At 45.4% G+C, this 25,683-nt stretch overlaps 2 protein-coding genes across 7 annotated transcripts in view; one reads left to right on the plus strand and one right to left on the minus strand.

Moving 5' to 3' along the window:
• The window catches only part of USO1 (USO1 vesicle transport factor), a 56,710-nt gene extending 42,556 nt beyond the window's left edge, over window positions 1-14,154 (minus strand). The window contains exons 1-5 of one of the 4 annotated variants that reach the window (XM_075929349.1): window positions 13,896-14,154; window positions 8,135-8,221; window positions 7,927-7,991; window positions 3,839-3,918; window positions 921-932 (exon numbers count right to left, since the gene is read on the minus strand). In XM_075929349.1, coding sequence (XP_075785464.1) covers window positions 921-932; window positions 3,839-3,918; window positions 7,927-7,991; window positions 8,135-8,221; window positions 13,896-13,961 — 310 coding nt within the window. In that variant the 5' untranslated portion in view covers window positions 13,962-14,154. The remainder of the gene's footprint in view (window positions 1-920; window positions 933-3,838; window positions 3,919-7,926; window positions 7,992-8,134; window positions 8,222-13,895) is intronic. The other 3 variants (XM_075929351.1, XM_075929350.1, XM_075929352.1) reach the window with 3 other exon arrangements.
• Window positions 14,155-19,524: 5,370 nt separating this feature from the next.
• Window positions 19,525-25,683, plus strand: part of G3BP2 (G3BP stress granule assembly factor 2) — a 47,954-nt gene continuing 41,795 nt past the window's right edge. For 2 of the 3 annotated variants that reach the window (XM_075929353.1, XM_075929354.1), the window contains exon 1: window positions 19,525-19,759. The gene's annotated coding sequence lies outside the window, so the exon portion shown is untranslated. Of the gene's footprint in view, window positions 19,760-20,589; window positions 20,627-25,683 lie in introns of all 3 variants that reach the window. The other variant, XM_075929355.1, reaches the window with a different exon arrangement.

The raw sequence follows: 25,683 nt of genomic DNA on the forward strand, positions 1-25,683 counted from the left end.
AAGAGGGGGACATTCTGGAGTTTTGATACACAATTTGGGCAATGGTAGAACCAGGAAAAGAAGATGCTTTTCTTCAGTCACAAAAGTCAGCTTCAACCCCTGACTGACTCTTAATTTGCTATGTTTCCCCCATTGTAAACGGATGGTAAAGTTTTAAATGGGCCATTGCTATCATGGGTTGCCAATCATTACTAATAGAGACAAACCACATTTATGTCTTCCACGAAGCAGGCATTTTGGTGCCACTGAGTTGAAAAAAGGCCATGACATCATTGATTTGGAAAAATTAGGATCATCTAAGGTTAACTACTCCATTTGAGACTTTAATCTAGAAGATATACCTAAGTTCTGCATGTGCATGTTGTGAGAGTGGAGAGGAAGATGGGTCTCTGTGAAGATTAGTTTTGGATGTTTCAGTGACAAATACCTCTTTTCAATCGACCAGTTAAATGCATCCCAGAACTGAGACGGATTAATAGACAAGCAACAAACAAGAGTGGAAGTGGGCACCAGATAGGAAAATAATAATGCCATATTTTTAAAATGTATTACTTAAAAGGGACACTGTGAAGGTTGGAAGGTTCAAATCTTTACTTTAATTCTACATTACAGTTTCTCTTAAGTCCTTCAATGCTTCTTCTAGTTACTCTAGTATATCTAGTGACTCATATTAATGCCAATAAACCCATTTACAATCATGGGATGGAATAACGTGCCCACACACTGATCAGTACACGAGCATAATGGGGAACAAACGCATTTCAGGTAAAAAAAAAAAATTTGAGAGATGAAAATGCAATATGGATGATAAACATATTTTACAGTGTCCTTTTTAAGAAGAAAGTTAAGGTGAAAAATAACGTGATTAGCAACTATGACTAATAAAAGCAGCATGCTGTATAAATTGAAGTTTTTTTTACCTTCGGAATCGTCTGTCAAGGTAGACAAAAGAGGGAAAAAGAAGAGAAAGGTTCACAAGTAAAACAGTTTTCCATGTAGTACTGCAGAACAAATAATGGGAGTCCAAAGGCAGCCATCTTGGAATTCTGCCACCATTATTACTTTATTATGGAACTGCCAGAACAAGACAACTTGGTACTCCTGTACTACTTCTGATCACACGTATGTGCCAATAATTCTCCTTTGAGGGGTATTGTTATGGTCATTACCAAAAAAACTCTGTGCACCAGCGCTGCCTATTTGTTCAATAACTCCAGATTAAACATTCGATTTTACTAGAGCTGCTTGCACCTTCAATAAAGGAGACCGCATGAGAAGAGGCAACTGAATGAACTTGTGGAGATGGGAGTCAGAAAGAGCAGGAATTGACAAGGGGGGAATTTGAAGCAAAATTCCCACATATGACATTAGTTCCTTTAAGCGTTTCAAGCTGCAAGTCTCATTCAGCAACACAAGGGAAGACACAACAAATTCAAGAAACATGCTCAAGCACATTTCTATTTCTGCCAATATCTTGATGTGACATTAAGTCACATGTATTGGTCAACTAGGGATGAAACAGGGTAGCCATTTAAACGGTTAACTGAAAAGCATGAGCCCATCATTTACCATAATGGTTATACATCTGCTCCTGGCCCTGCTCCTGGGGAGCTGGCTGCCACCCTGCACTGCTCGCCCTGTATCATGAAGTTTATACTGCAGAGCCTGCAACATGTAACCACAACACTTTTTTAAAACGATTACACGGTTACCTAATTAACCACTTTCTAACATCCCTATGGTCAACCTACATCTATCTTCCATCAAGGTCTCTCTACTGGTATACATTACTCAAACTTTTGAAGACCTTGTGTAAGGAGTTGTTCTACCCCCCCCCCCCAGATCCCAAGGCCATTGGCTAGATCAGCTTTTCAAGTACAAAACTGACAAAAGTCCTGCCGCAAAGGAGCAGTGCAACATACAATTGAAATCAACATTCAGGTGGTGACTGCCCTCTGGTTATCTGCATTTATATCTAAGTTTCTCTTTTCCTAAGTCTTTTCCACTGATTATGTTTTCTTCATGCTCTGTCCCATTTGCTGATTCAGGGTGATTTTTTTTTTGGCATCCCCAAAAGCCAGTATGTGAATTGATGTGCTTAACACGTTTATTTGTAAAACCAACAGTGAGTACGTGAGTGAATCTACAGATCAGACTGTGTAAATTAATAAGATGGCCAAGGACTGGTTTTTGAACGACAGCAGAAGCAGCCGTGTACACAACTGCCCAAGCCTGTAAAACCAAGGAGAAATCAATCTCCTGGAAAAGTCAATTCAAGTTGTGTTTGGCAACAGCAAAACTGTAGTTTGGTTTACTACATAGCCCGCTCTGGTAATCTGTGACATTAAATTGTGGTGTCCCTTTTTGGCAGAGAGAGCTGTCTACGAATTACTTGGCTGCTGCCAAGAAGTCCAGACCCAATCACTCCATTCCTGTTACCACACACTGGTTGTTAAAGCGCTGAAGAAATCTTACTGCGGTGCAGCCTCAGGCATGCTGAAGAAGTGCAGGCCAACATAAGCTCCTCCCCTCTTGTCCGACAGATTATGGCCGCTTTGGCCAAGGCCCTTCACTCTGCCCAACAGCCTGAAGACCTGAGGTTTTTACTTGATCAGGTAGCTGTCTCGACTCACTCTGACCAGCCGGCATTTCCCCAGCTGTTATTAATTATAAGGAGTCTTTAATGTGAAGGCTAACAAAACATGTAGATGGCATCATGAGTTTTCGTGGGCACAACCCACTGCTTCAGAAGTGGGTTGTGCCCACGAAAGCTCATGATACCATTTACATGTTTTGTTAGTCTTTAAAATGCTACCAGACTATTTGTTGTTTTTTAAGTTTCTCCTGTTACAGACTAACTTGGCTAACCCTCTGAAGCTTTTAATGTGAAGTACACTTTTCCCCAAATCCTAATGATAATGAAATGTTTATGTTTATTTCAGGCTATAGAAGGATCACTTAGCAGTAATCAAGTTTCAAGACAATCCATTTTAGCTACAATTCAAGAAAAAGCATCAACGGCCCACAATGATGAACCAAATATTCTTGTTCTAAATTTGCCTATGTGAAATTTTATCATTTAACACAGAATTAGGAATCCTTTTCACAATGTTTAATCCTCCCGTTTAATCCACTTCTTACTTTTTTTTCTTTCTTATAAGCCGTTATAACAAGTAACTAAAAATATCAAGTTTCAAGACTAAATGCACTATATGCCTCCGGTCAGATGTGGAAATACTGGAGTTGGAAGAGATGTTTGTTGGGTTGTTTCATTTATTATTATTATTGCTGTTGTTTCCATCCTAAATTTAGAGTCCTTTCCTAACTGTCAATAAACATATATTTACCCTCATGCACAGCTTTTAAGGAATCCATGTTTTCTAAGAAAAAGTCATTGGAACATGAGCAAAAAAGAAGTCTATTATTTGATCAGGACCACTCATCTCAATTTTAGTTTTCAGTACAGATATTGAATAATTTGCAAACATAGGTTGAGTCTAGTGTGTCACAATCCTTCTCTGGAACACTGTTGTATTTTAGTACAAAACTACAGACAAAATCCCCACTGAAACAGATACTTATACCAAATAAGTACTTTCAGAAAAGAAATGGATTAAAGAGTTGGATAATTCTACAATGCAAGTTACTGCTGACCAATATTTCTTGTATTCACGCAAATAACTCTAGCGGTACAATCGTAAGCAAGGACCCATAAAAGGAATAGTGTTTAGTAAATTGATACCATTACATTGTCATCATTTGAAATCATTATAGAGTAATCATAAAAGCTGCATTTAACTTCAGGAGATTACTACAATTGTTACTACTGCAGACTTACCTTGCTCCTCCTCTTCTACATCATTCGATACTATATTGTAGAGAGTGTCCAAAGCATAGCCAATTATTTCTGAATCTGAACTGTGAACAGAAATAATACTTTTCTTGAATTACTTATTTCCACTTTTTTTTCTTTATGTTATTGACTTCTTAATGCAGACAGACATATTAGCAGTAACAACTATAGTAAATGGAAAGGGTATGTTGTCACAGGAGTTTTTTTAAATATTGTAACTCTTTACAGTTGTGGAACAGTGTGGTCACTATAGAATTCAAAATCCACTCTCCTACTTTTATTTCACCTGGGGGTAATCACTTCAGAAGTTAAGAGCCAGTACAAAAAAGCTAAGCAACATAACTGCCAATGCACCTTTCTTTTCAGAAGCCATTCCATCTCTTCTGAATATCTCCTAAAAATTAATGCCAAAATAAACTATAAGACTTTGTCAGCACAAACTATTATTTGTTTGACCTTTTTTCAAGTACAAGTTGATGCAGTCATGTTTGCTAATCACTGCAGTTACAGTGAATCTGGATCATGAACACTAGATTAATTCCTTTAGCACATCAGTTAACACAGATATCTCTTAAATATCAGCGTATTTCATGGAGATTGCAAAACTTAAAATCTTGGACATTACGATTTTGTACTACATGCTGGAAACATATTTAGATATAAAATAAAGGGACATTTTTCCAAGGCTATAGGTAACACAACACAAAGTTCCAGAACAGTGATGAGCAACCTAGGCTAGTAAGTGGGCTGCATGAGCTACCTGCCATCTCAGTGGGCTGCAAGATTGTCGTCACCAAGATGGGCTCCCAGGATAAGGTAGCTAGAATTTGCGGGGTGTGCCGACTGAACCGTAGCAATGCTCTGATTGGATGTAGAGGGAGCGCATGGCTCTCTCAGTCAATGGTGTGTGCAATCAGCATGCACCTCATTTCATGTGCCCTTGCTTTAGGCGTGTCATTTTAGCAATACTGGAAGGAAAAAACCTACACAGACACAAACCAAAGGAGTCGGGCAACTATGCACTTGAGCACCGGTAAAGAAAATGTCTTGTGGGCCACACAAAGAATACCGATGGGCTGTATGTGGCCCGCAGCCCATATGTTGCCCGTCACTGTTCTAGAAGCAGAAGAATTTCACCAGGAACTCAGCTAGCTGGACTCTTTTTCCTACTTCAAAGTTGTGAGACGCTGACCATCCGCTCTCTCCAAAAACCCCATCAAACACCTGTTGCTTTTGCAGTGTTGCTTGAAAGGTTATGCTATTTCAGACCCAAGTGCAGAGCAAGTCCAGAGCCTCAAAACACTTACATGAACATCCTGACAACAGCCTCTTTTGTAATGGTGATACAGTTTGACTGTCCCCACAGACCACTGCTATGGCAGTATGACACAGGGAAAGAGGCAATCCCTCTGGTAAGACAGTCTCAGGGCATTTAGGGCTTTATCCATCATACTCAACACCTTGAACTCTACTGTGAGTCCAATGGACAACCAGTACAGATCCTAAAGCAACAGTGTCACATGCTACCAGCAATAAGCTTCAGTCTTTGAATGGTTTTATTAAGGTGTAGACCAATATCGGGAGCACTACAATTGTCTAATTTTGAGGAGAGGAAAAAAAAACCACGAGAAATCCTGTGGCACCTTATATACTAACAGATTTATTGGAGCATGAGCTTTCGTGGGCAAAGACCCACTTCGTCAGATGCATGTAGTAGAAATTCCAGAGGCAGGTATAAATAAACTGGCATAAGAAAAGAGTTCCAGTCAAGAGAAAGGTTAGAGATAACGAGCTCAATTCAGTCAGGGAGGAGAAGGCCCCCTTCTAGCAGCTGATGTGGAGGTGTGAAGACCAAGGGAGGAGAAACTGCTTTTGTAGTTGGCTAGCCATTCACAGTCTTTGTTTAATCCTAAAATGATAGTGTCAGATTTGCAGATGAATTATAGCTCCGCAGTTTCTCTGTGAAGTCTGTTTTTAAAGTTTTTTTTGTTGCAGGATGGCTACTTTTAAATCTGCTACTGTGTGTCCAGGGAGATTGAAGTGCTCTCCTACAGGTTTTTGAACATTACCATTCGTGATATCTGATCTGTGTCTGTTTATTCTTTTACGTAGGGACTGTCCAGTTTGGCCGATGTATATAGCAGAGGGGCATTGCTGGCACATGATGGCATAGATTACATTGTAGATGTGCAGGTGAATGAGCCTGTGATGGTGTGGCTGATGTGGTGAGGTCCTGTGATGGTGTCACTGGTGTAGATATGTGGGCAGAGTTGGCACCGAGGTTTGTTGCAGGGATTGGTTCCTGAGTTGGAGTTACTGTACTGTGGTGTATAGTTGCTCGTGAGAATTTGCTTCAGGTTGGCGGGTTGTCTGTGGACAAGGTCTGGCCTACCTACCAAGGTGTGTGAGTGAGGGATCATTGTCCAGGATGGGTTGTAGATCACTGATGATGTGTTGGAGAGGTTTTAACTGGGGACTGTAGGTGATGGCCAGTGGTGGTGTTATTTTCTTTGCTGGGTCTGTCTTGTAGCAGGAGACTTCTGGGTACATGTCTGGCTCTGTCAATCTGTTTCCTCACTTCCTCAGGTGGGTATTGTAGCTTCGGAAATGTTTGGTGAAGATCTTGTAGGTGTTTGTCTCTGTCTGAGGAGTTGGAGCAAATGCAGTTGTACCTTAGTGCTTGGCTGTAGACAATGGATCGTGAGGTGTGTCCAGGACGGAAGCTGGAGGCATGTAGGTAGGCATAGCAGTCAGTAGGTTTTCAGTATAGGGTGATGTTTATGTGACCATCACTTATTTGCACTGTAGTGTCCAGGAAGTGGATCTCCTGTGTAGACCGGTCATGCTCCAATAAATCTGTTAGTTTACAAGGTGCCACAGGACTTCTCGTTGTTTTTGCAGATTCAGACTAACACGGCTACCCCTCTGATACTAGCCTAATTTTGAGGAAACAAAATCACAGGTAACAATAGCCAGGGACACATAAGAAAGTAAAGGCAGAAATCTTCTACCAGACATGGAGGGTAAGAAGCTCATTGCTAAACAACAGCAACAAGGCTTAAAATAAGCCCACTAATTATGGACCAAGTAATCACTGGTGGACACTGTCTTGTCTGGATTGACCCTCAGAAGCTCGCTTTCATCCATGTCCTAATCTCACGTAGGCATTGGCTGAAGTGTTGAATTGCATTGTGCACCACAAGTGAAACAGACACAGTAAGTGTCATCATCTTACTGAGAACACTGCATGTCCATGTCCTTTCACTAACCCTTAAAAAGGCCCCTTCTGGTGACTGGAAAAGAGAGGTGACCCAATGGCACTCAGGGGGACCCCCCCTCTTCAGAGTTCTTTGGAAAGAGGAGCAAATTTAAACTATCTGCTCATGTAAAACTAAAGGGATTTTAAAAAAAATAAAGTGAATTTTCACCATTTGTGGCTGAAATTCTGCTTTGCCTTCAGCTTCCATAGTGAAAACAGAATAGCCAGTTCTGCTCTGCTGATAGGCAACATCCGATCAGTTTCACTTTCAGATTGCCAGATGGGTGCTCATGTGTAGATTGCAGACCAAGCAAAGAACATTATACCAACCGATTGCTATGGCCATTGAAGTAAAAAAATGGAAACATTTACTGGTATTGGTTTTGGTAAATGTCTGGCTTGACAGATCTTAAGTGTTGACTGGACAGTGTCACTGCATTCTAGGACAGCAGCCACACCAGTAGGGCCAGCAGAGTCTTGCTCACCACTACTCGTTTCCTAGCCCTGTACAATATGTTTCTGCAGGGAAGCTGCCAACCCTCAGAGACAATATCTCATCCCTAGCACATTTGTTAGCATAAATATACTTGATTATTTAATCTAATAATATCACTAAATCTGATTTGTTAGTCACCCAAACCTGACTCATTTTACATATTTTAAAATTAACAAATATGTAATTGGACAGGAAAGTTGCTAATAAAACTTAGCATTTTGTTCACATTAATTAGAGATCTAAAAAAAAACCCAACAGGGTATGGTTTCAGGAAAATTGCAGATTTTAGTTCATTTTTAGATGTCAGAATGTTCTTACCGGTCTGTCTGGAGAACATGGATAAGATGTTCCATAGCCTGAAACCCCACTTCCAGGCGATATTTCTATCCAGAAAATAAAAGAGTAAGAGGAGTATTAAAATGAAATTAAAAATATTGTGCAAACTGCAAATAGTACTTCTAAACAGAGAGCTACAAAAAGAACTGTATACATTTATAGCGCTATAGAAAGCAACACCACCACGTACCTTTGATAATGATTTAAGAGCACGTACAGCATCCCTTCGATCATCCAATAAAGTAGATGAAGCTACACGGTCACAGAGTTTCTGAATCTATAAAAACAAATAGTTGCATCAAAAGAGATTCAGTAACAGTAATTGTACAGGAAACACAAGATCCTCCAAAGCCATCAGCTCAAAAAACGGACGTGAAACCTTAGATGGCAAATTATTGCAGATCAGACTCCTTGGAAAACAGAATATAGTGACTGAAACAAAAATGTAGAGTGAGACCAAGCGTGAACTCAAAGTTCACCAAGAAGCAAAGTCAGAACCAGTAAAGATTTCTAACAGAACATTTCATTTTAGAAACTCTGCTGAACATGCCAGTTCCTTCTACCCCATTGCACTTGAATCTTCACATACAGGTGAACAATAAATTAACTCCCAACCAGGCTAAAAATTACCTTTAGTGACCACTAACCAGCATTCAGCCTTCCCTAAAGCCAGTCTCTGTACACCAGGAGCCTCTGTGATGTTCTAGATCTCAGCACATGCACAGAGAGAAGTAGCTGCAGAGGTGATGCAGTTGAACCTCTCTAGCCCAGAACTCTCTGGCCCAGAAACATCCGTCACCCGGAATGATTTTAGTTTCTGGATGTCCACTTTTCATTGGTGTGGCCAAGTTGCTTGTGGTCCCATAAAGTTGGTTTACAGTCATCAGACCTAGCTGTCAGTGTTCTGTGCTGTTATTTAGCTCTAATGTACTCCCAAATGTCCTCTAACAGCCCACTAAGCAGTGGCAGTGTGGCAATGCTGCTAGACAATATCGACCTTCCATGGTCTGGAAGATTCTCTGGTTTAGCACCAGTCAGGTTCTGAGGATGCTGGACTAGAGAAGTTCAACCTGTGTTTTGTTACAGAATACAGAAAGCTCTCATTGGATTGTTGGCCTTGTTCGTGTAGTGACTTTTTGCACCAGGGCTGATACAGTGTATAGAGCAAAGTATTTTCACTGCTGCAATTATATTTATGTAGGCACACTTGCACAAAAACCAACAACCATAAACCTGATCATCCGCTCATGGTGTAAAGCAAAGATATGCCTATTTTATAAACACATGGGAGAGCTTGACTCTCCTTTCAATCAGATATTGTGATGGACTTGTACAACTTTAGCAAAAGTCTTGTTATTTAAGAGGGAACAAGACAGTAGTACGCTCATCCAGCCCCAGTGACATTATGGTTGGTACTTTTCCCTTAGTAACTAAGAACCATCCTCTTTTTTTAGTCAGGCAAGAATTATTATGGTACTGTGATCTTCATAACCAGCCAGAATATATGTACCCAGCCAAGCACCCACAGAACTCTTGTAAGCAGCGCTGGCTACAAATCACACAAAGGTACTTGTCCCACATTCAATCCTGTACCCACCCTAATTTTTCCATGTAAACCATCTCTTAGTTCGCTCTCTCTCTCTGAGCCATTGCAGAGGGAAGGTTAACAGAGCTTTGTGGAGAACAAGCATTACTCTGGTCAGTAAGTTCTTCCCTCTTGGATTAGCTTGCGTCACAAAATCCTGCTTTGGCTCACTAAGCGAGCTGAAGAACCTGCTTGGCTGGATACTGATGGAAGCTTTGCTTCCCCACAATCCAAGTCTCATCTCAGTGCATTATCCAGAGAATAGCAATTCATGACGGTGCTGATGGAACTCAGTACATTGATTATTCAGACCGTGGATAAGTGCATGTATGAAATACATGCATCTAAAGCTGCCGCTCTTGGCTGACTAGATCCTTACACATTCAGAGACAGACTTTAGCTAGAAGAGGTCGAGCAAGAAGCCCTTTTCACAGTCACAGCAGACCAACACAGCTGCCATGTAAACCTCAAATGTACGTAGGACAACTTTTAGTCCCTGAAAGTAAGTGACATTTAAAGTAAAGAACAAGATACCAGATCAAAACTTTTGTGCTGGATGAATTGCTGGCATTTAAACTGAGTTTATGTAATATATTTCTGATTTAAGTTGGCAAGGAATTACCTTCAGTAAAATGAACAAACGATATATCTAAAATGTATGAGTGTCCTGAAAGGGGCAGTGCTACACTGGTTCAAATCTGTGATAAGACAAAGGCTTACGGGAGCTTTTAAAACCCTCTTTGTGTGTCAATACAGCAATAAAGGACACAAGTCCAATGGGCTGATTGTTTTTTCAATGCATCCTTTGGAAGCCAACTTTTAAGAAACAATTTTTCTCTTCAGAAAAGTGCTCAGAGTCTGAGATTTAAAACTAACAAGCTCTATCTACGGAGTGTTTACATCAGAAGAAAAGTGTGGGGATTTGAGCTTTTTTGACCTAGAGGTGAATTGAAAACATCAATTGCCAGATTACAATAAAGCTTTTTGTTTGAAAAAACTTCAACATGTTTCACCGGTCAAAGGCATTTTACACCAAGTTTTATACATCAGTCTTGTTATAACAATGTACTGTCTTACTGAAGTAAGAATAAGAGCCTCCGGAAAAGGGCGCTTTTTCCGGAGGATCGGGGCCAGTCTTTTTTAAAAGCCGGAAAAAAGCGGCGGACATTTTTATTTAAATGCCGCGGGGGATATTTAAATCCCCCGCGGATTTCCCTACGACGACTATTGAAATTTACATGCCCCTTCCGGAAGAGGGGCCAGTGTAGACGTAGCCGCACTGTTTTAATTACAGTTTTCAATCTTTATGATGGAGTTTGCATTTACTACTCCCCTTTCACTGCTAGCATTCGCCCAATCTGTTTTTGTGCAGGCAATTGTCCACCTTGATAATTTGTCATTTCTTTTTCGACATCAATTCGTCAGTTACCTAGTATTCTTTTAGGTTACATCTACACTGCAAGGTTTTTACAGAAAAACGACTGGTTTTGCGCAAAAACCTGCGGAGCATCCACAACTCAAATGCGTTTTTGTACAAGTAGATCAGCAGTAAAACGGAGAACAGAGGGCTTTTGCCGGTGTAGGTAAACCTCCTTCTACGAGGCATAACGCCCTTTTGCACTACAGTTATTGCGCAAAAAGGCAAGTGAGGACACTCCAGAAAGGTTTCTTGCACAAGAAACCCCTCTGGGAAAAAGCACAGGTGCTCTGATGGCCATTCTGTGAACTTTCCTGCACAAGAGCCTCCATGCAGTGTAAACATAGCCCTAGTGCCTAGTTTCTAGTACAAATTTCAACAGCTGGGAACTGGAAGACAGTTTGGTCATTTTATTCAACTAATATATTTTAAAAGGCTATTACAAGTGCATTTGATATTTTAACTTTCATTGCAATGCAAACAGAAATTGGAGTATTACTAAAGTCTTGTCTATACTACCATGGGCCATTGACCTAAATTATGCAACTTCATATGTGTGAATAACGTAGCTGAAGTCGATGTACCTAGGTCAATTTACTGCAGTATCTTTACAGTGGTAAGTCAACAGCTGAAGCTCTCCCATCGACTTTGCTTACTCTTCTCGTTTTGGTGGAGCACCAGAGTTGACGGGTGAGCATTCAGCAGTTGATTTATCACATCTTTCGACCCCCGCGAGATAGATCTCCGACTTTTGATCCAGCAGGTAGTGAAGACAGGCCTTCAGAAAGCTTCATCACCTTTAGCCTATTTTTGCCACAGCTATCTCTATAGTGGCTACAGTTCAACTGAGTGGAAACTGGCCGTTTTGCATCTCAGCTACTTATGTCTTTAGGATTGCTCAAGGACAGGCACTTCTTAATTAATAAAAGGGCTGTCCTATCACCCTCTCTACCCATATAAAGGTCTGACCACACACCACCAGAGCTATTATTTAGGGTCATGGCCACAAGTCTTGGAGGAAAATAAGATTACCATGAACTAAGGACAATTTATTCCTGAATGTCAGCACACATGTAAGGGATTAACATGCTTTAACTTATGCACACAGACTTACTGTTTTTAGTTATTTGTCTTAACTTTCCTGAGGGTCTAGATATGGCCAAACATTTATATCCTGTAGCACTAGGTTGGGCCCTACTATACTAGGGAGTTGGTTTTTAAAAAAGGTGAAGTAACCAAAGCTTTAACTGCTGAAATTTAAAGTTAGGCTTGTTTATAAATGCTGATGTGTATTGTAAACATCTCTCAAGAAAAAAATAGCAATTTCTTTAGCTGAAATATTGCTCTGTGAAAGCTGCTAGGAAATAGCCAAGAGGAATACACATGACAAGGGACAAAGCGAAGCTATATTTTAAATGGGTAAAGAAGAACTTCTAAATCACACTGTAAATAACTTTTCCTATGAAACAGGTATCAGCTGTTACAAAAGTCAGGGTATGTCTACATTTGCACCCTCTTTCGAGGGAGGGATGCAAATGAAGACATTCGAAATTGCAAATGAAGCTGGGATTTAAATATCCCACGCTTCATTTGCATAATCACATTATGGTGCTATTTCGAAATATAAAACACAGTGAAGATGCAGTTATTTTGGAAAAACACCCTTCTTCCAAAATAACTCTTATTCCTCATAAAATGAGGTTTAACAGTTATTTCGGAAGAGTGTTCTCCCGAAATAACCGCATCTACACTGTGTTTTGTATTTCGAAATAGCACCATAATGTGATTATGCAAATGAAGCACAGGATATTTAAATCCCAACTTCATTTGCAATTTCGAAAGTCTTCATTTGCATCCCTCTATCGAAAGAGGGTGCAAGCATGTAGACATACCCTCAGATGTGGAAGAAGTTATTGCTCCACAAAAATCAACCACCTTATTGGGATCAAGGCCTGTACAATCTTTCTTTTTATTACTTTCTGGTTTTAAAGAAAAGGGAACTGATACCTTTTTAACTCCTACTTCCAAGAACTAATCACTCAAGCAATGAACTTTTATGGTAACTAAATAAGGGCGACTTCACTTTGCTCTATAACAGAGAGGGGCAGTAAGCCAGAGCCATTCACCAGGGCTAGATACCGGCAGCCCACCGCTACATCACTTATCTGCACCTCTGCAGGTTCGGCTATTTGAAGTTCCCATTGATCCTGGATTGCCATTCCCAGCCCATGGGAGCTATGGGAAGTGGTGTGGACTGGCACACTGCTTCCCGCAGCTCCTGTTGGCCAGCAACAGCGTTCGCAGCCAATGGGAGTTTCAAGCAGCCGTACCTTTGGGGGCGCAGGTAAATAAAGCGCTAGGGGCGAACCCTTGCAAACCATGGGCTGGTTATTGCCCACCACTGGTTGAGAATATAAACACAATGGCTACGTCTAGACTGACATGATTTTCCGGAAATGCTTTTAATGGAAAAGATTTCCGTTAAGAGCATTTCTGGAACAGAGCGTCTAGATTTGCGGAAAAGCATCCGTGCCAAAGCACTTTTTGTGAAAAGCGGCCGTACCAATCTAGACGCGCTTTTCCGCCAAAAAAGCCCTGATCGCCGTTTTCACAATTGGGGCTTTTTTGTGGAAAACAAATCTGAGCTGTCTACACTGGCCCTTTTGCCCGAAGGGGCGCAGCAGGGCATGTCCGCAAGCAGCACTGACAAGCGGACAGGCGCGCGTGGGTGCTGCTGTGGAAATTCAAGCGGCCGGTGTAGGCAGCCGGCAAGTTTTTCCGGCAAAGCGGCTGATTTTCCGGACACACTGGGCGGCCCAGGCACAGCCGGTGCAGCCCGCTGCTTTGGGCCAGGCCCGGAGGCCGAGCACACGGAGGCTGTTCGGTGCCCGGCGCAGAGCACACTGGGGGCGGGGGCGCCACTGACCAACCCCGCCCGGCCCGACTCACCGTGTCGGCCCCCGAGGGCTGGGCCCCGGCGCTCTGGCCGCCCATGACGCCCCGCAGGAAGTTCATGGCGGCCCGGGCCGGGGTCGCGCCGCGCTGGCGAGTGCGGGCCGCTCCCGGCTGCACCCGCCGCCCGCGCCGGAAGCAGCCGCGGCGCCTGCGCCGGGACGTGGCAGCGACGTGGCCGCTCAGAGGGCGAGCGAGGCGGGGCCGGGGCCTGACAGCCGCGCTCGGCCCGGCCTGCCCGCGGGCAGCGCTGTGGGGGCAGGGCCCCGCCTCGCCCCGGCCCCCGAGCGCCCGCCCCCGTCACGCACCGCCCCGAGCCCCCCCCCCCCGGTCCCTGAGCGCCCGCCCCCCCGTCACGCACCGCCCCCCGCCCCGAGCCCCCCCCACCCCGTCACGCACCGCCCCGAGCCCCCCCCCCGGTCCCTGAGCGCCCGCCCCCCCGTCACGCACCGCCCCCCGCCCCGAGCCCCCCCCCACCCCGTCACGCACCGCCCCGAGCCCCCCCCCACCCGATCACGCACTGCCCCCCCCGGTCCCTGAGCCCCCCCGGTCCCTGAGCCCCCCACTCCATCACGCACTGCCCCCTGGTCCCTGAGCCCCCCCCCGGTCCCTGAGCCCCCCACCCCATCACACACTGCCCCCCCGGTCCCTGAGCCCCCCACCCCATCAAACACTGCCCCCTGGACCCTGAGCCCCCCACCCCATCACACACTGCCCCCCCGGTCCCTGAGCCCCCCACCCCATCACACACTGCCCCCTGGTCCCTGAGCCCCCCACCCCATCACACACTGCCCCCCCGGTCCCTGAGCCCCCCACCCCATCAAACACTGCCCCCTGGACCCTGAGCCCCCCACCCCATCACACACTGCCCCCCCGGTCCCTGAGCCCCCCACCCCATCACACACTGCCCCCCCGGTCCCTGAGCCCCCCACCCCATCACACACTGCCCCCTGGTCCCTGAGCCCCCCACCCCATCACGCACCCCCCCAGTCCCTGAGCGCCTGCCCGCAGCCCCCATCACGCACTGCTCCCCCATTCCCGAGCCCCCCCAGTCCCTACGCCTATTCCACCCCATCATGCACCGCCCCCGTCCCCGAGTCCCCCCCGAACCCTCCTGTCTGTGAGCCCCCTCACCCCATCACGCACTGCTCCTGAACCCCCCTCCACCTCAACACACAGTGCTCCTGAGCCCCCTGCCCTTGAGTTCCGCTCATCCTAACATATACAACCCCTGAACTCTTCTCCACCTCAACATGAACAGCTCCTGAGTCCCCTCCCCATCTCAATGCACACAGCTCCTGAGACCCCCTCCACCAGCAACACAAACAGCTCCTAAGAGCCACCCACAGCTCCCACCTACCCTTAACATGCATAGCTCACAAGCCCCACTGGTCCCTGAACTCCTCTATTCCCAACACCACAACCAAGCCTTCCCCATCACTAACCCACACAGAGCCTGTGCTCCCACCTTAGCCACCACACAGTGGCTGACCTGCCACTCCATGCCTGACTTCAGCCTGATCAATGCTACACACACATAGACCAACACGCACAGAGCATCTGAGCCTCCCCATTCACTCACTCCACACACATGGGGGCTGTGTCTAGACTGCATCCCTTTTCCGTAAAATAGATGCAAATTAGACACATCGCAATTGCAAATGAAGCGGGGATTTAAATCCCCCCCGCTTCATTTGCATAAACATGGCTGCCGCTTTTTTCCGGCTTGGAGCTTTGTCAGAAAAAAGCGCCAGTCTAGACGGGGATCTTTCAGAAAATAAAGCCTTTTCCGAAAGACCCCTTAGATCCGAGCTGGAAAAAAGTGGCAGCCATGTTTATGCAAATGAAGCGGGGGGGATTTAAATCCCCGCTTCATTTGCAATTGCGATGTGTCTAATTTGCATCTCTTTTACGGAAAAGGGATGCAGTCTAGACACAGCCATGGAGCCTCAGGGCATGTCTACCTTACAAACTTACATGGACCTATCTTAGGTCAACTTACAGCTACCAAGTAATTACTGCTGTTTTCCATGTCCACATTATGCTCCTTCTCTTAGTGGTGCACAACCTCACCACTTCCGCCAACCTAAAAGGGGCAGTGCAGCGAAAGAAAGCCCCAGGGAATGCCTGAGCTATGAGCTAGGGTGGTGGTTCCCGCCATAGCACCCACCGGGGCATTTATGTGCACCCGCCAAGTGACCAGGACCGGCCCAAGCCATTCTTGCGCCCCGGGCGCATGGCGCATGCATGTCCCCTGCCCTGGACACATGGTGCAGGTGCGGCTCTGTCCCCAGGCGCGTGGCGCATGTGTGGCCCCGCCCCCGGACGCAGGACGCATGGCGCATGAGCGGCCCTGCTCCTGGGCGCCCAGCAGCCCCAAAAGGTTGGGGACCACTGCTGGGTTCACAGCAACAAGCCTACCACACTTTGTTGTTAATTTCAGGGCTCCTGTAGACAGCGTGAAATTGACAAGAATGACAGCCAACAACTGAGGGAATAAAGAAGTATCTACAGAGTTGCTGCAACACCCTTACTACACCAACATTAAACCCCTATGCCTCTCGTGGTGTTAGAGTTGTAAGTGCTCTATTCCACCAACACAAGTCCATGAAATAGAGCACTCTTCCTCCGACTTTTCTTACTCTTTGTACAATGAGGATTACAGGAGTCGGAGTAAGAAGTCCTTCAGCTTGACAGTATTTCGACATTATTTTGAAATAACTGCCTGCTGTGTAGACGCGGACTAAGGCTATGTCTACATTGGCAAGATTTTGCGCAAATACTTTTAACGCAAGAGTTTTTGCGTTAAAGCATTTGCATAAGAGAGCGTCTACACTGGCATGTGCTTTTGCGCAAGAGATGTGCTTTTGTGCAAAAGCATCCGTGCCAGTGTAGACGCTCTCTTGCGCAAGAAAGCTCCGATGGCCATTTTAGCTATCGGACTTTCTTGTGGAAGAAATTCATGTTGCCCATCTACACTGGCCTCTTGCGCAAGAACAGTTGCGCAAGAGGGATTATTCCTGAGCGGGAGCATCATAGTTCTTGTGCAAGAAGCACTGATTTCACATATTAGAACGTCAGTGTTCTTGCGCAAGAACTCCCCATCAGTGTAGACAGGCAGCATGTTTTTGTGCAAAAGCAGGTGCTTTTGCGCAAAATCATGCCAATGTAGACACAGCCTAAGTGTTTTAGTTTTGCCTGGAGGTCTGGTTGAGGGTTACAGAATTATCCCAGTTGTTATCTTGAAATTTCATTTAGATTTCTCTTATAAGCTGAAACTTCTAGTCATTTGGCATTGCTCATAGCCAGGAGATATTTTACTCCTAATTTAAACCTATGATTATTACATAGAGCAGTTTTATGTAATTCCAGTAGAAGTCTTTACTTCTCCTCCTCCCCCACCCCCCAAGAGTCTGAGGACTTTCAGTCCATTTTGAATTCTTCCATTGTGCAGTACCACTCTTCCTCAAGGGAAGCATCCTCCTTCAAGTGGTGACCAGACCAGGTAGCTAAGGAGGTTCACATATCTATATTTACTTTTATTTAGATTACAGAGGAAGAAGAGAAAACCATCCTGTTATCTAGAAAGAGATAGGCCAGAACTAGATTCCAGCAGATTTCAAAACCATCTATGCAAGGAAGACACAAATCAAGTTAAGATGACATCTCAAACCTTTCTATTCCACTAATCTGCCAACTCTTGTTTAAAAAACCACCATCTATGAAAAAGGTTATTTAAAATAACTATATTTCCCTTCTTAAGATAGTGGAAGTTAGTACTTAAAAGTTGATGTATATATATATATGTATATATATATGTGTGTGTGTGTGTATATATATATATATATATATATATATATAATTCTTACTGGTTTTGATTCAATTTAAAGATTTGCAGGACTGATGTAATTTAATTTCCCCATCAACTTTCTAAGTACCTGTATTCCTTTGTATGCAGATGGGATCAGAAGTAACTGATTCATACTCTGATTTGCCTATCCAGATGACAGCGTCCTATTTCGTTCTTCATTTTTATTGTATTTTAGATATTTTAATAAATAATTTAATAATAAATCTAAGTGACTAGATTATACGATTGCCCTATTATTGTGGTTTGACAGCCAAACACTGCAGTAGCAATACATCTAAAATCAATAAATGGATTTCTTAATAGTGATATGATACTCCAGGCTATCTATTTTCATTGTGCTAGAAATAGTGTGTGTACAACTTTGATAGGAGTACTCTAAAAGTCTTTTTAAAATAATTTATATGGATCTTCACACTGAACACTAACTTCCACATTTGCAATAGGAAATAAAAAGCGTTTGGTTATGCGATTGATGTACTGCCTCTTTAAGGTTCACATGGACCCTGATGATGATTAGGGGGCGGGACTGGAGTTTGCCTGTGTGCCCCAGGCCAGCAGTTCCACCTATCGGTGAGTGTCCTGGGCTACTTTGCCACGCAGCTACAGTTCCTGTGCAGGGAGAGGTTTGCTACAAGCTGACAAGGACCATTCGGCTTTTGGGTGAGAGCTTTTAACCGTGCAATTGCTCACAACAGCTCAGAATGAATCTGCATGTTTTCAGAGCATGACACCAAATCGCTCATTTCCCATTTTTTCCTTTCTGATAACTGAGACATTCTCTAATGGAAAGATTGCTAATGGGGGTAAAATAGTTTGTCTATGCACCAGCGGCTGGACCAAGACGTAGAAGAAAGAAAAGGATAATTTGTGAATAAATTTGTGTTTGGCAACTAAATACTCTGGTGGTGATAGATAGGTTAGAAAAGCCTAGTGTAAACTGTAAAATGCAAGGCCATTATGTTCTTGACAAATAGCTAGCTGCTTCTTGTTCAATTGCTTCCTATCCCCAGGGGATATATTGTTTCCTGGTTCCTCTCTTTATGTTTTTGTGGTTTACATTATTTTATAAACATATCCTGACTTGCTATTTACCTTGCTCTGCATCCACAAGACCTTTTTTCTTGGGCTCTTTTTTCCCAAAAGGAATTTTACGTATACATCACAGGTTTCAAAGCTGAATCTAGTTCGCAAAATATATATATATATTTTTAATTAGGCGAAGAATTGCTACTTCTGAAACACAGATACTGCCCTTTTGTGGGTTGCAAGTACAGCCAGCAGGGCTCCCTTGACCACAAGACTGCAAATTCCTCCCCCAGTCCCGAGCTACAGACCTCCTGTCCCACTCCCACTGCCTATTGTTTTGCCCGTTCCCATCTCCCCTGGTCCAGTGCCACTATCTGGAACGATCCCTGCAGGAGCTCGTGGCATTTTCCCTAGTCGCTCCTGCTCATTGGGTTGGAACGATCCCCACAGCTCGTGGCTCGTGCTGCTGCCCTGCAAAGAGCAAAGCCCCTTCCCGGGCCATTAGGGGGCCGCGCGCCTGCGGCCAAGTGCGGACGGGCAGGAGGAGGCGCGCGCCAGCCAACCCGCCCCTCTGCGTCACGCGGGCGGAAGCGGGTGGCTGCCGTACAACCCCCCTCGCGTGCGGTTCGGCGGGAAGTGAACGCTCCGCCGACGTCACAACGCGGACGCCGTTGATTGGTGGAAGCCCGGTGACGGGGGTTCCTGCCCTGGAACGCAGGGCGCGGAGAAGGGAGGGAGGAAGGGAGGGGGAGCGCGCGCGCGCGCCGGGAAAGGGGGGGGAGGGGAGACAATAAGGGAGCCGCGAAGCCGAAGCGCCCGGAGCCCGCGCCGCCGCCCCTCTCCTCAGGCTGCGCAGTGACCGCGCCCGCCCCCCCAGAGGCACCCCGCGGGAGAGGCCGCGCCCCGCGCACACGCCGCCAGGCCCCGGGGAGCGCCCTGCCCCGCGCACCCAGCCCGGCCCTAGGTGAGTGCGGGACGGGCCGCCCGGCATGTGCGCGGCCCCGCATCGGGCTGCCCCCCCCCCCCCCCCGCGGGCACGGCTGCGGGGACCCTCCCCCCTCCCTGCCCGGCCGGCGCGGGCCGCCTCCCGGAGCGGGGCAGGCTGCGCTCGGCTGGGGCCGGGGTGAGGGGAAGGCGGGCTGTCTCCGAACCCGAGGGAGCTCACACCCCCGGGCAAGGGGTATCGTTGGCAGACACGGCAGGGTGGGGGCTTCTCTGCATCCCGTTCCCAAGGCTCGGCGTTGCCCCCAGCAGTGGGGAGCCCGTGCTGCTGAGGGGGGGGGGTTATTTTTTTGTTTCTCACTTGTGTCCAGTCCCTGACTGGTTTTTTGTGTGTCAGTGACCTCCGACCCTAAAAAGCCCCCTGGTTTAGGCTGCAAAAGAAAGAAAATAGAGGCTGGTTGAGAAAGTAAAACTCAGGCGCTGAGGCTGGAGAGAGCACCTGTGTCAGCATCCTCTTCCCTCTCAGGGGTTATTCAGCCTTGCCCCATGTGTGGCTTTGAACCTTTGGTTGCATTTGCTATCTGCCTTTCTAATAGGCTAGGAGTTAGGCAACAGCACTAGACTCCATTACAAAGAGATCTGTTTGAGAGAGCTGCCTCGCTTTATCTTCACATTCCTGAGTCTCTGCTTTGCTCATTTAGAGAGCAGCAGGAAAGGTAACCTCAAAAGGTGAGGGAGGTGGTGGATGGACCAGTTTCTCAGCAGCATTTGACTCTCCAAGGGCCACATGGTACCTTTTGGACTGCATCTAAGGGAGGAAAATTTTATTACTGTGTTCTGTGTTTGTTCCAGGAGCTCTATTTTGATTCTTGTTACATTGGGACCGAGGGTATGTATACCTCCTATTTATTACATCAGATGCAATACCTATGTGGATTAAAAAAGGTTCTCTCTGATCACCCTATCTAGGTTTAGAAATTGTGTGGATATTCATAGTAAAAATTCTCCTGATAGGTCATCTCTTGTCCGTCCAGCAAGTTTTCTTTTGTTCTGCTTCTCCAGTATAATTTATATGGATGAAATATTTGTTCATTCATTCAGAAGTCTTCAAACCCACAGTACTTATCTCCATTTACAGGGTGTTTTGTGAGTGTTAAATATATTGAAGAGTAAGGATGTGAACAACAGTAAGCATAAGTAAGGGTGATGCTTACCTGTTACTGGTTAACCAGCGCCTGGGAGAGGCCTCACATCTGTGATGCACCACAGGCGGCTACTGGGAGCCACTCTGGCCAGGCCCACTATGCTGCAGGTGGGGAACTGCTCTGGTTGGCGCAGCCCCCGGCTTAATTGGTTAACATAACATTTAACTACTTAATTGGATAATGGAATTTTACGTCAAGAACCACATCTCTGACTTGAAGGTATAAACTATTGTCTGTTGCTTGCTTTCATTGTACTATATTATACCTGAACTTTGTTAGGAACACTCTCTTCCCCCAGTGGCTTTCAGTTTTTCAAAAATAAAGAGCCACTTGGTTAGGGAATGGAGCTGTGGAGAGACAAACATTGTTAGAGATTTATGGTGAAACTTGTAAAATGCCAATTCAGATACTAAAGAGCCGGCAATCCTGCAAAAACTTAGATATGTAAATAACACTGTTGACTTCAATGGTACTTATTAACCATGTGTTGCCTTAGTAGCTGCTCAGGCAAGTTTATCCACCAGTAGCTCCCCATAAAACTCTTTTACCCCACTGCCATAAACTCCCATCAGGCTGCTCCCTGCAACACCTCTGAAAGTTTGAGTAAACAGATAAACTTTGCAATGTGCCATGAAAGTCAACCATCTAGGTTATGTTTGTATAACATTTCATGATATCCAAACAGTATTATTAAACTTGCACACCTATATTTCTATTGTTGCTGATTACCAGGGCTCGCCAAGCGGCAGTGAGCCCTGCGCGGTTCTGCGCATGCGCAGATCGCTCTGCGCCGGCTCTTCCGGGGTGTAATCTGCTCGCCACGGGCAAGTAGATTACATTATTTGTTGAGCCCTGCTAATTACATATTATATGTATTATATAACCCTTAAGCAGAAGTTTTGTTTGTAGATAATCCAAGCATGACACCCTGGCATACACAGGTTGGGAGAGTTTCTGTACTAAATACATTTTTTTTTAACAGTAGCCTTAATAAAAGTTGTAAAATTAAGGCCTTTTTTTGGATAGCCCTGCCAACAGGTAGAACAGAAGGTTTATTGGTTCACAGGGATAACTCATAACTCAGACTTGTTAGCACAGGAACCAGGCGTAGTTAGTAAAATCTGTCTTGGGGATAGGGGCCCTAGGCCCCCTCCTTGAATCCTAAAATAGCTTAGACTCACTCACACGCCCAGCAACTGGTCCCAGCCTGCAGGCAGCCCCGCCTCCTCCTTTGTCCCCTTTCCTGGCAAAAGGTGTTATCTGGTTGCACCCTGCACCTAGGCTCAGGTTAAAAGAGAGTCTGAGCTATTGTGTACATGCTGGGGACAGACTGGGCAGCCCTCCCCCTCAGTGAGAGTCACACCCAAAACTCCCATCCACAGCTGGGCACGGGCACGGGTGCAGTGCCTTGGGAAACTGAGGTGCGCGTACACCCAGTTACAACAGTGCAGCACAGGACAGTAGAGATCACATACAACATGACGGTGTGAATACAATCCCCGCTTTGTCACACCCTCCCATGCTGTTTTTTAAGTGTGCTGGTCCAAAGCCTTTAGGAGCTTAAAATTTAGCTTTAATTTTACTTGGAAGTAACAGCTAGTCAGCCAGCACAGATCCTGCAGTACTGGTGTCATATGTCCATGGCAATATATGCTGCTGGCCAAGTAGGCTACCACCTGTAGTAGCTCAGGTTTCTAGATTGATAATCAGGTGTTGAAGTGACTAAGGAATAGACTATAGAAGGGTTTAAGGACTATGTTTATAATCTAACCGAATGCAAATTGCAGAGGTAGGGCAGGGGAAGCATTCATGACTCCTGCAGTTTGTGATCCAATAATGTTTAGACTGAAAATACCAGTCCCTCTGAGGTGGAGAGATGAAGTCCTCTGTATTCTGATTGAGGATATGCTATTATACATGAGAGAACCAGTTTTCTGGATTGAGTTTCAACTCTGTTATAATGACCACCTTTGGTATTTTAGGTTTGTAAATCTACCTTTTTATAGTACTTTGAGGAGAATATCACTCTGTTTCCATCCTGTGAATGTGGGGAAGAACATTTCTGCATTCAAGCAATTCTAGCATCTCTTTCAATTCCCCACCACATTATGGAGCCTACACTTGTAACTGGCTTGGAACCAGGTATGGAGTGAAGTGCACTTCAAAACCCTGTTGCAGGTGGTCCACACACTGTGCACATGACCTTAGAGCCAGAGCAGAGTACTGCTGTTGGACACCAAAGCTAGACTGCAGTGTTTAATGGTGGTGTTGTGCTAGCTGGAGTACTTTATTGGTTGATGTTCTGATGGTGAAATTGTGGGCATGAAGAACTGTGCTTTAGTTAGGGATGTGAAAGCTTAACTGGTAAGCATCACGTTTAAGAGGTGATGCTTACTGGCTCTGGTTAACCGCGGGAGGCTGCTCCAGCCCAGCAAAGCCCACCGTGGACATGGGCACTTCAGCCCAGTTGATCAGTTAAATGGAATTTTACATCCCTAGCTTTTTTTTTAAATTGTATCCTTTGGTATATATGGTTGTGACTACTTTCTTCCACTATTTGATCTGAGGAAGTGGGTCTGGCCCACGAAAGCTCATCATCTAATAAACCATCTTGTTAGTCTTTAAAGTGCTACATTGTCCTGCATTTTGCTAGCTTTAGTAGTCTGTGTCACAAAATATTGGTGTGTCTAGGGATGTAAGTGACTAGCCAACTATCCGATAAGCAGAAGATTATTGGATAGTCAACTAATGATGTGACTAGTTGCTTCCTATCCCCCTTGTTGCCTCTGTCAGAGAATCAGCAGTGGGGGGGGGGGGGGAGCAGGAGCTGGTGTTGAGGGGAGCCAGCTTAAAAGCTGATTCCCCCCAGCACCGTCTCCGTGAGGGGCAGGGGAGGTAGAGGCACAGCTGGAAACAGCTCGAGCAGGGACTGAAGCAGTCTCCACTCCTGCACTGTAATTCTGCTTTTGAAATGTACAAGAGACCCAGTAGGGCTCTTGTACATTTCAAAAGCAGAAGCCCTGCAGGTAGCTGTGGGCCACTGCTTTTGAACTGTAGCAAGACCCCTGTCAGGAGGCTCTTCCTACAGTTCAACGGTGGCGGCGCCCTTATAGACTAATTGAATAGTTGATGGAAATCTCATTGACTATTCGATTAGTTAATCTAATTTTAACATTTCTAGGTGTTGCCAGTGAGTATTTTTTCCATAGAGACCAATGGCAGGATTTTCCTGTGGTTTCCAAAGCATATAGGCTTATTAACCTGTTATGTCTGTGGTAAGACTGGCCATATTTTTACTTTTAATTACACTTTTTTTAAACCTCTTTCCTAATTCATGCCTTTACGTTGCATTAGTGGACACAGTACTTCAGATGAGGCATCAGTAGCATTCAGTGTCTGTCCAGAGCATGCAGATGGTCTTTGAATCTTCATCCCTATCATGAGTAGCTCTACGTGGGTCACATTGGACTCATCACCTGTTTCATAGATTTCTGCCCTGGGACGTTTAAGTCTTTCTGAAATATCTGTCACTAAAGAGATGTATAATTTTTGCTCTTCTTTACAAATATTACTACTTTACAAAAGCACAACAGCCCAGATTGTCATCTCTGATACAGAGGCAGCAGTATGGGAAGCAGGCAACTTCGTGAGAGCTGGTAGGAGCAGAGAGATGGCTTGAAAGCTGGCTTCCTGTGTGTATCGGTTCCTGCCTGCCTCTCCCCTCCCCTGCACTGATGCCTCTGTGAGGTGGCTTAATGGCATGGAGAGCCATCTTAAAAGCTGGCTCTCCACATATACTGGCTTCCTCTTGTCATCCCCGCTGCTGCTGATACAAAGTTAGTAGTGTGGGGATTGGGGGGGAGGCAACTCCCTGGGAGCTGGTATGCGTTCCTGTATGTACCTGCTCCTGCCTGCCCCTTCCCCTCCTCTTGCCTCTGTGGGAAGCAGCAGAGGAAAGGGAGAGACGGCTCGGCTTCCGCTTCCCCAGGTTTATTCGTTAATTTTACTGGGGAGGCAGTGCGCAGGCAGGCTGGCTCAGTCCCCTAGTAATGCAGAGCCACACCAGGGATAGTTACTAGGATCTGACTTCAGCAGGGACTGAGTGAGCCTGTCGGCCAGCCTACTAAAAAATTTACTTGCAGAGCCACAGTGGGGAGATTGTGTGTAGCCGATAGTGTTAGCGTTAACTGATGATCACCCACTTATGGGTTAATTGTTTAATCAACTCACTATTACTTCCCTAATTCTCAATCTATTTTGCTCAGTTTCGCAAATATAGGATTTAAAAAAAAAGCATTTCATTATTACAGATATTTAAATATGAAATTTCACAATGTTGCAATTGTAGGGGTCCTGACACAAAACAGAATTGTGCAGGGGTTGCCAGGTTATTGTAGGGTACTGCTACCCTAATATCTGTGCTGCTGCTGGTGGTGGCATTGCCTTCAGAGCTGGAGAACAATGATTGCTGGCTGGGAGCCCAGATATGAAGGCAGAGCCGCCACCAGCAGCAACACGGAAGGATAGCATGACATGGTATTGCTACCCTTACTTCTGCACTGCTGACAGGGAGCTGCCTTCAGCGCTGAGTGTCTGGCCGACAGCTGCTCAGCTCCAAAATCAGTGCAGGAGTAAGGGTGGTAACACAGTGACCCACCTAAAATAACCTTGTGACTTCTCTAAATCCATTTTTGGATCAGTACCCCCTGGTATGAGAAATGCTTTGTCTCTTTGAAATCTG

The sequence above is a fragment of the Pelodiscus sinensis genome, chromosome 5 (genome assembly GCF_049634645.1).
Source record: "Pelodiscus sinensis isolate JC-2024 chromosome 5, ASM4963464v1, whole genome shotgun sequence".
Lineage (NCBI taxonomy): Eukaryota > Metazoa > Chordata > Testudines > Trionychidae > Pelodiscus > Pelodiscus sinensis.